The sequence below is a fragment of the Berghia stephanieae genome, chromosome 3 (genome assembly GCF_034508935.2).
Source record: "Berghia stephanieae isolate SIO BIC M18660-M18661 chromosome 3, UCSD_Bste_1.3, whole genome shotgun sequence".
Classification (NCBI taxonomy): domain Eukaryota; kingdom Metazoa; phylum Mollusca; class Gastropoda; order Nudibranchia; family Aeolidiidae; genus Berghia; species Berghia stephanieae.
Window position 1 is genome coordinate 63,260,811 of NC_088362.1, and position 12,551 is coordinate 63,273,361.

At 40.3% G+C, this 12,551-nt stretch overlaps 1 protein-coding gene across 50 annotated transcripts in view; it reads left to right on the plus strand.

Annotated features, from left to right (window-relative positions):
- LOC144968174 (uncharacterized) overlaps positions 1 to 12,320 on the plus strand; it is a 135,247-nt gene extending 122,927 nt beyond the window's left edge. For all 50 annotated transcript variants that reach the window (XM_078906213.1, XM_078906216.1, XM_078906243.1 and 47 more), the window contains 2 exons: positions 9,709 to 9,992; positions 11,200 to 12,320. In XM_078906213.1, coding sequence (XP_078762339.1) covers positions 9,709 to 9,992; positions 11,200 to 11,213 — 298 coding nt within the window. In that variant the 3' untranslated portion in view covers positions 11,214 to 12,320. The remainder of the gene's footprint in view (positions 1 to 9,708; positions 9,993 to 11,199) is intronic.
- Positions 12,321 to 12,551: the final 231 nt, after the last annotated feature.

Here is a 12,551-nt window from a genome sequence, read left to right on the forward strand (position 1 = left end):
TTATTTATTTTTCTTTCTGGTACTTTTGTTCGTTTTCGTGTTTATGGTTTGTAAGTAATTAATCCTGTGGGTGTAGTTTGCATCTTATTTCATAGTCTAAATATATACCGGTCATCAATAAAGATCATCTATCCTCGCTCTTTTGCGTCCCTTAATCCTAACACTCTGCCTATTCATCCTGCCACTAAAAGTATGCCACTTTATGATTCGATGTGTAACTTATTAATTATTAGTCCTCCACACTTTCAATGATTTTTGGAACCTAAAAAGTGGATGTGACGTCACGACTTTTCTTTCCCATAATTTAGGGAATTAAGGTTTGTTGATAAGTACACAAATAAATAACAATGTAAAATTGAATGTAAGCTTAAATTTAATATACGAAAACAGATAATATGAACGTTTCGGGTTTCCTCTTTCTCAGGATGAATTAAACACGACAGACGAATGAGATAATGTGGTAGTGGCGTTGTTAAGATGAATAAACAAAAACATTGATGGGGCATCGACACTACAAGATTATCTCATTCGTCTAAGGTTTAATTCATCCTGTTTTGTTGATAAAGGGGAAAACCCGAAAGGTCCACATTGTCTGTTTTTTAAATATTAAATGGAAGCTTACATTTAATTTCACATTGTTGTATATCTCTTGGAGCTTCGAGCAGCAACATTGACATTGATGAGTACACATGGGCTGGGATGGATGAAAGGCGTGGATGGATGTTAGAACAAACCATCTGCTTGTCGGACACACACACACACACACACACACACACACACACACACACACACACACACACACATGTCAAGGGTGGAATGGCCTTTTGTACACTCTACTGTCCTCTTGACTTTTGCTGCTGTAGTCTGGAAAAACGTTTTTATAATTTTGGCCAGAAAACTCGTCCTTCAAAATCATATCCCTCATCTTGCCAAAAACTCTCAACCCTTGGACATCTGGAAGACTTCCGTGAAATCCCAGGTTTGAGAGATTTTGACCAGATTAGTCATTTTAATCAATCGATATTTGAAGGCTGTTTTCTGGCCAAAATAGTAAAAATATTGTTTTCCAGACAACGGCAATTTGGGTTTCGAAGGGAAGTAAAGCACGAAAAGCATTTTTATTGAAATGACTCCACCCTCGTATTTGCAATGTCCCTGTTCAAAGGAGAATCAATAAATGGAGTAGAATTAGTTTGTATAGATGGAATGCGTCTGACAAACGATTCCGTTTCACGAGGTTTTTTTAAAAAACATAATAATGTTAGTTGAAGACAACTACCCTCTTCCATGGTGTGTCATCTTATATCGAAGGTCGGCGGATCAAAAATCTGAAGTCTGCATACGAGCTTTGCGCACCTTGTTTTATTGGATTTTGGGTGGGTCACACCTCTGATTCTTATATATTATTTGGTCCTATTTATATTCTTTTCAATGCATTTCATTCTCTCTCTCTCTCTCTCTCTCTCTCTCTCTCTCTCTCTCTCTCTCTCTCTCTCTCTCTCTCTCTCTCTCTCTCTCTCTCTCTGCCAATTTCTTTCTTCCTCTTCCCACCCCCACCCCCACCAACCCCCAAGAAACTAGAAGAAAACTTATTACGTTATTAAAGGATGTTTTGATTTTTTCTTCAGATTTGTCCCCACCTCCACATCCCTATAACACCTTTCAAACCTCCCATCACAGATATTTGTTTGTTTGTCTTGTTTTTCGGGGGGGGGGGGGGGGGGGGGGGTATCCAGAGCGTGGTCAAGATCAACGAAGATTGTTTGAATTCATTTTTGTTTTTTTTTCTGCTTAGCAGTGCATGAAATGGGATTTCGTATTCCTAGGCTTTGAGGATGTGGACAATGACACGGTGTCGTCGTCCTGCTCGTTCTACAACCTCTGGTGAGATGAATGAATAGCCCTGTAGATTTGTATCCGTGCTATTTGTCTCCCTGTGTCCGTGGTACAACCTGACTGGTCATGTGTTTGATTGGGATATCTCGACTCATCTACATTACAGGGAGACCATTTGTTGTCTCCAATAGATAGTGTGCGCTTGGCTAATAAACTCACAACATTGCCATCCGGAAGTATAACTGACCAACACAAAACTATGTGTATCCTTGATCGTTTATAGTCTGGTTAATATAGTTTAGTGAGAATTACTCATAAACGCGGGTGGCAAATAACAATAACAAAGACCGGAGTGACGTCAACTTCGTTCTACCTAACCAGACTATAAACGTTCAAGGTAACACATAATTTTGTGTGTTGGTCCGTTATACTTCCGGATGGTTGTGAGCTTCTGAGCCAAGCGCATACTATCTATAGACACATAGATAACCACGCCTCTCGGACAGTCGTCATAATGTAAACAATCGCAGTGATTGGTAAACATAGAAAACTACACTATCGATGGCATGTTCTAAATAAAATACTCACTGTTCTACCGCTTGATTAATAGAACCAACACAGACAACTATGTGTAAACTTAAACGTTTATAACATGAACGAGAAAATCGTGTGATAACTGGTTACCCATCTGACGGTATAAAAACAATAACAATGATCAGAGATTGGTCGATTTCATTCACATTATTGTTTATAGATAATATGCACTTGGCTAAGAAGCTCACAACATTGCTACCCGGAAATATAACGGACCAACACACAAAACTATGTGTAACCATCAACGTTTATGGTCTGGTTAATACAGTTTAGTGAGAATTACTCGTAAACGTGGATGGCAGAAAACAATAACAAAGACATAAGTGACGTCAACTTCATTCTATCTATAAACAACCAACCATGTTTGTCCGAGCACATGTGAAAGTGTGTCACAATTTCCATGTTTTGATTGGTCAAAAATCTACTGGTTAATTGGTGCAGGTGCTCCCCAATTGATGCCAAGCGTTTAGTTTTAAGTAGTCACGACATTCGCCAGTCGCCTATAACGTACCAACACACAAAACTATATGTAACTTTGAACGCTAATAGACAGAACGAAATTGACGTCACTTCGCGAAGTCCCAGGTTTGAGAGTTTTTTGCCAAGATGAGGGTCATTTAAATCGATCGATATTTGAAAGACGAGTTTTCTGGCCAAATGTTTAAAGTATGTGTTTTCCAGAGTACGGCAGTATTTTGTTGGTAATTTCTATTCCCATTGTATTTATTGCTTTTGGTTTTTAGCCAGAGAGAAAGAGAGAGTGTGTCTGTGTCTGTGTGTGTGTGTGTGTGTGTGTGTGTGTGTGTATGAGAGAGGGGGGGGGGAGAATAGTGTATTTGAGAGAGGGGGGGGGGGGGGGGAGAGAATAGAGAGTGTGGATATGAGAGAGGGGGAGGGGGAGAGAGAATAGAGAGAGAGTGTGTGTGTGTTTGATAGAGAGAGAGTGTGGGTGTGATAGAGAGAGTGAGAGAGAGAGAGAGAGAGAGAGAGAGAGAGAGAGAGAGAGAGAGAGAGAGAGAGAGAGAGAGAGAGAGAGAGAGAGAGAGAGAATGTGTGTGTGTCCTTGTCTCATGTCAACAAACGGACGACTCTCGCGTCTGCTATCTCAAGGCTTCCGACTCCGCCCCCCTTTCCACCCTGCTGGTCAGACGCGTCTCCTACCGTGAAGAATTCCATAGGAATCGGATAGAGAGAAAACAGGAACGAGAACAAACTGGGAGTGGAGTATTATTATTATATTTGTTTATGCCTCGGTGTCTGCGTGCAAAATGGAATAATCTTAAAACACGGGTGTGTATCCCTGACTAGTACACATTATTATTATTATCATCTAATAGTAGGCCTATAGTTTATATTTACTATTACTTTTCTCGACGTGCAATTGTTACAGGTATTGGTGATAGATAGTATTGGTTTATCTCTCTTGTCATCATCATTCGTTAGTTCCTAGCTGGATGTCTGTGGTTTGTGTATGTGTATGTGTGTGTGTGTTGTGACTAGTTTTATAATATTATATTGTTACTTTTCTCGGTTTGAAAATGTAACAAGTGTCTGGACATTTTTCGTTGGTTTCTGGGTGGTACATGCTGTGACTAGTTTTATTGTCAGAATAGTTTCATTATTACTTTTCTCCGATTTACAAATACTATAGGTATTCATATTGAACTCTCTCTCTCTCTCTCTCTCTCTCTCTCTCTCTCTCTCTCTCTCTCTCTCTCTCTCTCTCTCTCTCTCTCTATCTATCTATCTATCTATCTATTCATCTCTCTCTCTCTCTCTCTCTCTCTTTCTCTCTCTGTTGTGTGTGTGTGTGTGTGTGTGTGTGTGTGTGTGTGTCTGGATAAGATCAATAACTGCCGAGTGGTTTATTCCACACATGTCTGTAGTGTGGTCCATATTGGGGCGGCAATATCAGTAGAAATAGTAGGATTGGTTTGAAAAACAGGTCTGTCGTACTCTGGAAAAACCCAAATTTGAACATTTGGCCAGAAAACTCGTCCTTCAAATATCGATCGATTTAAATGACCCTCATCTTGGCAAAAACTCTCAAACCTAGGACTTCGCAAAGTCTTTAATCAAGTCCCAGGTTTGAGAGTTTTTGCCAAGATGAGGGTCGTTTAAATCGATCGATATTATTTGAAGGACGAGTTTTCTGGCCAAATTTTCAAATATGAGTTTTTCCAGAGTAGGGCAGATTTGACGTTTGGAATCGCCATCCGGTTTGTACGCATCTACAGACTTTATTACCAGACCGATTTTGGTCGTTGATGGCTCAAAAGATTCGTCTCGATCTATGTTAATTTCCACAATAGAATAGTAGAATAGTAATTGAAATAGAAGAGCGTTTGCGTCATGGCTTCATTTCCCCGCAAATTAAATATTGCGGGTTATCCACAAGTAATAATAAAAAGAAAATCGAGGCACTGCTGATTTTTTTTTTTTGGGGGGGGGGGGTATGATTTTTTTTCTCTAGTATTTATCTCTCTTGCTTTGTCTAGCACAGGGGGTCCCGGTAGCTCAGTTGGTATCGCTTCACACGCAAAGGGACCAAGATCGATCCCGGGTGCAGTCGAGAATGTTTCTGTCCACCCAGCAGTGGATGGGTAGCTGAGTATGTTTAGATTTGGCGTAAAGCACTTTGCGATAGACTAGCGTCCGGTCCAATGGATAGCAAGCAATTGCTATATTGTCCGTTTCACGCTAAAGAAACCAGGATAAACTCTGGCTCCATGGGCCCAAATGACTACTTTTGCCTAGTATTGTTCCATACACACCTTTTCAGATGTTTATCTCACACCAGTGGCTGCTCGTTGGTTTATCACATTGATTGATGAGTTTCCTATCGATCTGACAGCTTACTACTGTACAATACAGGCCATGGCAGGTCATTGGGGATGCTGGTGATGGTGACATTAATACAGCTGTACTTACATCCTGCTGGCTGTTGTCAAATGCTATAGGTAGAATGAAGTTGACGTCACTCAGGTCTTTGTTATGGCTTTTTTTGCCATCCGCGTTTATGAATATTTATCATTAAACTGTATTGACCAGACTATAAACGTTCATGGTTACACATAGTTTGTGTGTGGTGGTCGGTTATACTTCCGGATGGCAATGTTGTGAGCTTCTTAGCCAAGCGCACAGCATCTGTCTATAGATAGTATGCGCTTGGCTAAGAAGCTCATAACATTGCCATCCGGAAGTATAATGGACCAACACACAAAACTGTGTGTATCCATGAACGGTTATAGTCAGATTAATACAGTTCAGTGAGCATTACTCATAAACTCGGATGGCAAAAAACAATAACAAACACATGAGTGACGTCATCTTCGAACTATCGAGAGGTCGTGTTATCGTCCAAGTGTTATCGATTGACACCTCGGACAACCAAAAACACGCCTGGCTGGCGTTTCTACTGTCCATTGTCATTGGACGACAAATTAATGACTGGAGTTATAGTATAGTAATGTTGCTAAATTAATGTGAGACGTGCTGCTCACTGTAGTTCTTCTACAGCCTACAGTGGAGGTGGTAATTATCAGTAATGGAGTAGAAATAGTTATATTATTGTATGTTAATTGTGATTTGATGGAGTTGTGTTGGTGGTATTCGTAGTGTAGTAATAGTAGTAGTAGTAGTAGTAAGTAGTAGTATTGGTAGTAGTAAGTAGTGGTAGTAGTAGTAGCACTTGTTGTCGTGATAAGTAGTAGTAATAGTAGAAGGAGGAGGCGGAGTAGTAGTAGTAGTAGTGGTGGTAGTAGTAGTAGTTGTAGTGTTAAGTTGTAGTAGTAGTTGTTGTAGTGTTAAAAGTAGTAGCAGCAGTAGTAGTAGTAGTAGGAGGAGGAGTAGGGGGGGGGGGGGGAGAAGACATTACAGTATTTACTCTGTTACTATTGCAGCTTGTGAGAATACTATGGCTATATTAGTGGAAGTCATCCTCTACTTATAGATGTCACGGGTGGAAGTGCAATGTGTTAATAATGCACATAGTATAACATATACATATCAAGTTGTCGCTGTGTCAAACACACACTGGTGTCATTTATCTGCCAGAACGCTGTCAGTGGCAGTGTGGATGTGTGGAGGGATTGTTGACAATCGATGCAGCTTATGACGATACGCTCCACTGGCCCACAGATTTGCCAAGGCGATTTGACGTGTATTATAATATCTCTTCATTCCCGACTAAACGGTCCCTTGATCTAGTCTTGTCGAGCCTTATCAGTAAAGTCTACTCCTCTATCCTTCAGGGTTAGGTATGCATAGCAAGCTTTGTGCGCGTTTATTTTCAAAATTGATTACTTTTTATTTATCTCGTTCCGTTCAGCCCAGCCCGTCTTTTACTGAATGCCAGTCGCGTGTATCGTGACAACGTCTCTGATCTTTACAACTAGGAATAGAATATTATAGATTTATTATATTTACGTATTATGCAGGAATATAAATTGCGGTTTTATGGGGTGTGTTTTTTGGGGGTTTTTTGTTTGTTTGTTTGTTTGTTTTGTGTGTGCGCGCGCGCGCGCGTGTGTGTGTGTGTGTGTGTATCTTGTTTTTGTTTTGATTTTTGTTTGTTTGTTGTGGGTTTTTTGGGGGGTATTTTTTGGTGGGAGGGGGGGGGGTGTTTTGTGATTTTTTGTACTCTACCTATCCATCTCTCTATCCATATCTCTCTCTCTCTCTCTCTCTCTCTCTCTCTCTCTCTCTCTCTCTTTCTCTCTTCTCTCTTTCTCTCTTCTCTCTCTCTCTCTCTCTCTCTCTCTCTCTCTCTCTCTCTCTCTCCTCTCACCCCCCCTTCTCTCTATTATATATATATATATATATATATATATATATATATATATATATATATATTTATATTATATATATATATATAATATATATATTATTATATATATATATATATATTATATAAATAGAGCGAAAAAATATTATTTGCTAAAGATTACGAATGTTAAAATGTTCAAGTAGTCTGATCTGTATGTATGTATGTATGTGTATGTGGAATATTTGGATGATCTCGTGTCGAGTTTGGTTAGTGTTTGTCTTGAATCAACATTGCCTAGTGTCACTGGGACACGCGTGGAAGACAGGAACGAAAGGAAATGGATGGATGGTGGATTTTAACAAAACGGTGAACATGGAACGTGTTTTTTTCTGTTGGCTAAAGACAAACAGATTAGCAACTGTGATGTTACTCTATTTAATTTTCTCCAGAAGCTAGAATCTCATCAACGTTACTCTAATCTCCCACTTAAAGCGATGGAAAGAACAGTCATATCCTAAAGGCTTGTAGTCAGCTCGAAACGTTTGGTTCAAATTCAGTGGACATTGCGTAATATCAATGCTCAAGTTGTTTGGGTTTTTAGGATTAGGAGTAAAAGTGTGTGTGGGGGGGGGGGGGGGGAGGAGAGAGAGAGAGAGAGAGAGAGAGAGAGAGAGAGAGAGAGAGAGAGAGAGGTAGCTCAACATTACAGCTCTAAGCGTGTCATGGGGGAGGGATTGATTGATTGGTAGATCAATTGCTAGTAACATTGATGGAAAGATAGACAGGGGTAGGAAGTGTATGTGTGTGTGTGTGTGTGTGTGTGTGTGTGTCTATGTGTGTGTTTATTTGACAGGGATTTAGTCACGGCCAATGTCCCTAGACAAGCCAGCAATAAAGTGGACTCATAGAAGCATTAAAATAGTTGTCGTAAAGTAAAGGGGAGATGGCGGTATTAGCAAGTTAACGATTACGGTCCCCGGACCTAAACGATCGACCAACGAATCTGGCTGCCCTCAGACGTTGCCACACGACGCCAGGTTGTACGATGTAGGTTCGGGGGAACGTAATCGTTAACTCGCTAATAGCGGGAGGAGACCGGGCGGCCATTTCCTTGTTGTAGAAGGCAAGGCAGATCCACACGTCTGACGGATGGCACCTGGTTTGATGGTTTGGTCACTGGTAGGATTGATGTGTCAACAGCATTCACTCTTTTATTTGGATTTTATTTCTTGTTATTTTCTTTCTTTCTTTCTTTCTTCTTTTTTTTTTCTATTTGTTTTTTTCTTTTCTTTTCCTTTTTTATTAGAGTTTGTGATGATGAAAAGGCTTTTGTGTTTGTTGATTCGTGTGTGCGTGTGTGTGTGTGTGTGTGTATTGCTGTTATTGTATTTGTTTTGTTTTTTTTTTCATAAACTATTTTCTTGACAGAGATTTTATTTTTGCTAGGGTTTATACCATTTTGCCAAAGCATGCCTGTCACCACCTACACAGGCCAGTAAACCAGGGCGTGGTGTGACGTATGTCATGGTACAACAAGAGACGGAATGATTTAAATGGTTATAGAGTGGTGGTCTGTACTCTGTGTGTGTGTGTGTGTGTGTGTGTGTGTGTGTGTGTGTGTGGAATGGACTGGGATACCGTTGGTTTTGTGTTGTATTCCATTCTCTCTACCTTCCTCCCTCTCTCTCTCTCTCTCTCTCTCTCTCTCTCTCTCTCTCTCTCTCTCTCTCTCTCTCCCTCTCCCTCTCTCTCTCCCCCCCCCCTTCTCTCTCTCTCCCTCCCTCCTTCCATCTCTTCCTCCCTCCCTTCTTCCCTCTCCCTCCCTCCCCCTCTCTCTCCCTCCCCCTCTCTCTCCCTCTCTCTTTCTCTCTCTATCCCTCCCCTCTCTCTCTCTCTCTCTCTCTCTCTCTCTCTCTCTCTCTCTCTCTCTCTCTCTACCCCCCCCCCCCCTTGTCTGTCCTTGTCCTTGAAAAAGACTTTCTATTGACTACTGGGTTAGTCCAGACCGTGACTTGTGTCAGACTGGCTGAATAGTAATACTAACACCTTATGCTTTGATATATTTTATTCTTTAGTTTCTGTGACATATTTTTTTTAGAATCTCTTAATGAATGTCTCTCTCAGGCTGGCTATACACGTAGATTATTGATTTAAAACAAAACAAAACAACAACAAAAAAAAACCCCAGAAAAACTTGTGCATTGATGTCCAGTAATCTTTACTTAATGAATGTCCTCTAAGTGTTTAACAAGGAATCCAAGTGTTTGTTTGCTTTTTTCTTTGTTTCTTTCTTTTCTGTCATTAAAAAAAAATGTTATTTAATTTTTTTTTAGGAGGGGGGGGGGGAGTATATAATATACACATTTTTTTTTTTGGGGGGGGGGGGGGTATTTTGTTTCTCCTCCTTCCTTCCCCTCTTTTTTTTTCTTTCTTTATTTTTTAAATGATCAACATCAATGTTGAATATTCATGATGTATATTCTATTCTGTATTTTTTCTATTTCCATCAGCATCAGTGTCCAGACTCCAGAAGAAGACAGAACCGTGTCAGCTCCGTCTGCCACGACTTTCAACCAATTCAACTACCAGTCCGGGCAGTCGTCATCCCAGGACGAGACCGAGGAGGAAGAGGACGATGAGGACGACGAGGAGCAGAGGAGGAGAGAAGGAGAAAGTGGCCGCTTTGAAGAGTTGATAGATCTTCCCTACTCGTCCAGTAACGCCACCAGCAAGGCTGCTGTCTCCCCCATCATTGCCTTTGAAGAAAACAGTCTTAGGACAGCCGATGTTGGAGGTGGGTTGTTGTGGGGCCAATAGATTTATGCATTGACATGTTCAACGAGTGTCTTCTTGCTTGTAATAAATTCCTCTTTAAGTCAATATAGTGGTGGTGTTAAAAAGTTTCTTTTTGTTTAAAATTTAAATGCCTCGTGCTTGCATCCACGATGTATTATTACAAACAAAAAACAGTATTCAATAGAGACAAGAATGCGCAATGTTTATCTTGTGTATCTTATGTCTATTGTTGGAGGTGGATGGGTTAGTGGGTTGGTCAGTCGGTCCTATCACTTTCCTATCACTGGGCTAAGGGTTGAACTGAATTCCTTTTAAACAACAAAAAAAAACAAACAAAAAAACACTTTATTAATCTCTCCCCCAACCCCCTTTTTTAAAAACATTTTTTTTTTTGGTCAAGTCAACTAGATTTTTAAAGGCTGGAGGCATGTTCCTTAGATGAGACTGAGACAAAACGAGACAAAAAGTTAGTTTAGATGGTGCTGTGAGTTCATAAGCCAATTGATCACCGTGGCGGTTTGCGCACAAAGATATTAAACTTTCTTATCATTTGTATTGTTAGTAAGGGGTTTGACGGTTGACTGATTAGTAAACTTGCAGAGCTTTCTAAGCTAGCTTTTTGTCTTGCTGTGTCCCACTTATGGAACTCCTCAGATGAAAAATTTTAAAACCTGGTATTCATCAGGCACGACATCATCCTTCCTGACTAAAAGTAAAAGAGAAATTACCGAGCAAACTCTGCAAATATGCAAAATTCAGTTTTCACCACCAAGTGGAAATTTCTACTCTGGTCTTGACAAATTGTTAGAATGATGTGTCACTGGCTTGGATAAGTAAGTGCTAAGTTGAATGATGAGTCAACAATGATTCCATAATTTGTGTGGGGTTGTGGTCTTGTTGGCCTTTGACCTGTAGATTCCAGGTTTGAGTGGGCCTGTGTTGGTCAAAGTTGAGTCCTTGAAAAAGGATCTTTATTTACATTCCCTCACCATACTTGTGTGTAAAATGTATCTGGCCGCTAACAGACTTGTCTCTGTTGAAAAATAAAATTGTAATAGCTCTAACAGTACAGGCATCATGTCTCATTCTACATGTAAAGTATTGATGTAGGCTTGGGACCCCTTGTAAAGCACTTTGAGCACATTATTGCACTCTATCAAAGGTCATACTATCTATAACTGTTGTTCCCAATGGTTTTATTTCAGAGTCCATGTCATGACAGTGAGAGGATCCAAGATGCACCAAATATTATAGAAGAGACAGTGTGTAGTACACGTGTCAGCAGGCCGTTGCTTCCCTGTCTCTACTGTCCCATTGTGTACCAGTTCCACATGAATGAGACAGAGATAATAATAATAATGATGTACCACAGACTGGCCTAAACTCATCACTTTTTGAGATTCATCCACTGTTTGGGTTTGGAACCTGATCTCCTTTGGACGTCTATGCCATTTCAAGGAATTCTCACTCGTTTGGACGTCGTTTTTTTGTGGGAAAATCAGATTTCTTTTTTTTTTTATTTAAGCAAACTGTTTTTATTGGGAGTGCCTGACTGCCGTGTGGACTGTGCTGGAATGTTACAGCATCTGTCATCCCCATTGTCAACACAGGGGAAATGCTGAGATGTGTAAAAGAACAAAGCATGAAAACCAGTGATTTTTGTGTTATTTTATTTTGATTTGGTGATGGCTTAGCCTGCATGACGCGAGGTGTGTTGTGAGACGTGTTGTGTGTTAAAGGATATTGGATCTAATACGATCAAGTTGTTTGTTCCTCATTGGATTTTGTTGAACAGAAAATGGATTCAATGTTCAAACTGACACATAATTGTTGTACTCGTGTTTCAGAAATTCTATTTGTTCGTGTCAAAGACTTGGAATAATGTCGGAGTCCAATTCGACAAAGAATTCCTCTGTGTCTTCAGGAGGATTGGAGATTGAGGATGGCATGAAAGGTGAATCAACGCCTGGTTTGCCATCGTTCCATGTGCCAAAGTCTGCCCCTGACAACAACAACAAACACGCAGGCAGTAACGACAACATTGAAGACGGGTTTCTTGTCTTCGATGAAAACAAACTGGAACAACCCAACGTTCCGACAAGATTTCAAAATCAGGACCAGGATCCTTCCAACTGTGATAATTTATTGCCTGGTGGATCTCGGTGTCATTTGTCACAGTATGTCAGTGACAGCGATGGCTTGAGACAGGAGTTAGATGATAGTGATAACAAAATAGAATTTATACAGCCTAATGGTGTTAATGAAAAAGTGGTGGATAAAGGAAGTTGTGATAGCGTTAAAAGGACAGGGAATTTAAAAGTCGAAAGTGAAGGAAGAAAAAGTTTGGAGAAGAATACAGAGCATATCAGAATTCTGTCAAAACAAGAACCAATTCGCCAAAAACCTGGTGTTATTCTATTGGGTCGAGGAAATAGTTTCAGTCGGGGAAGGTCAGAGGTCATCGTGTTACATCACCGACCCAAATCTTCCTCAGAGAGATTGTCAGGAAAACTAGGAATAAAAGAAAACAAACTGGTAACAATCAGTGAAAGACAAG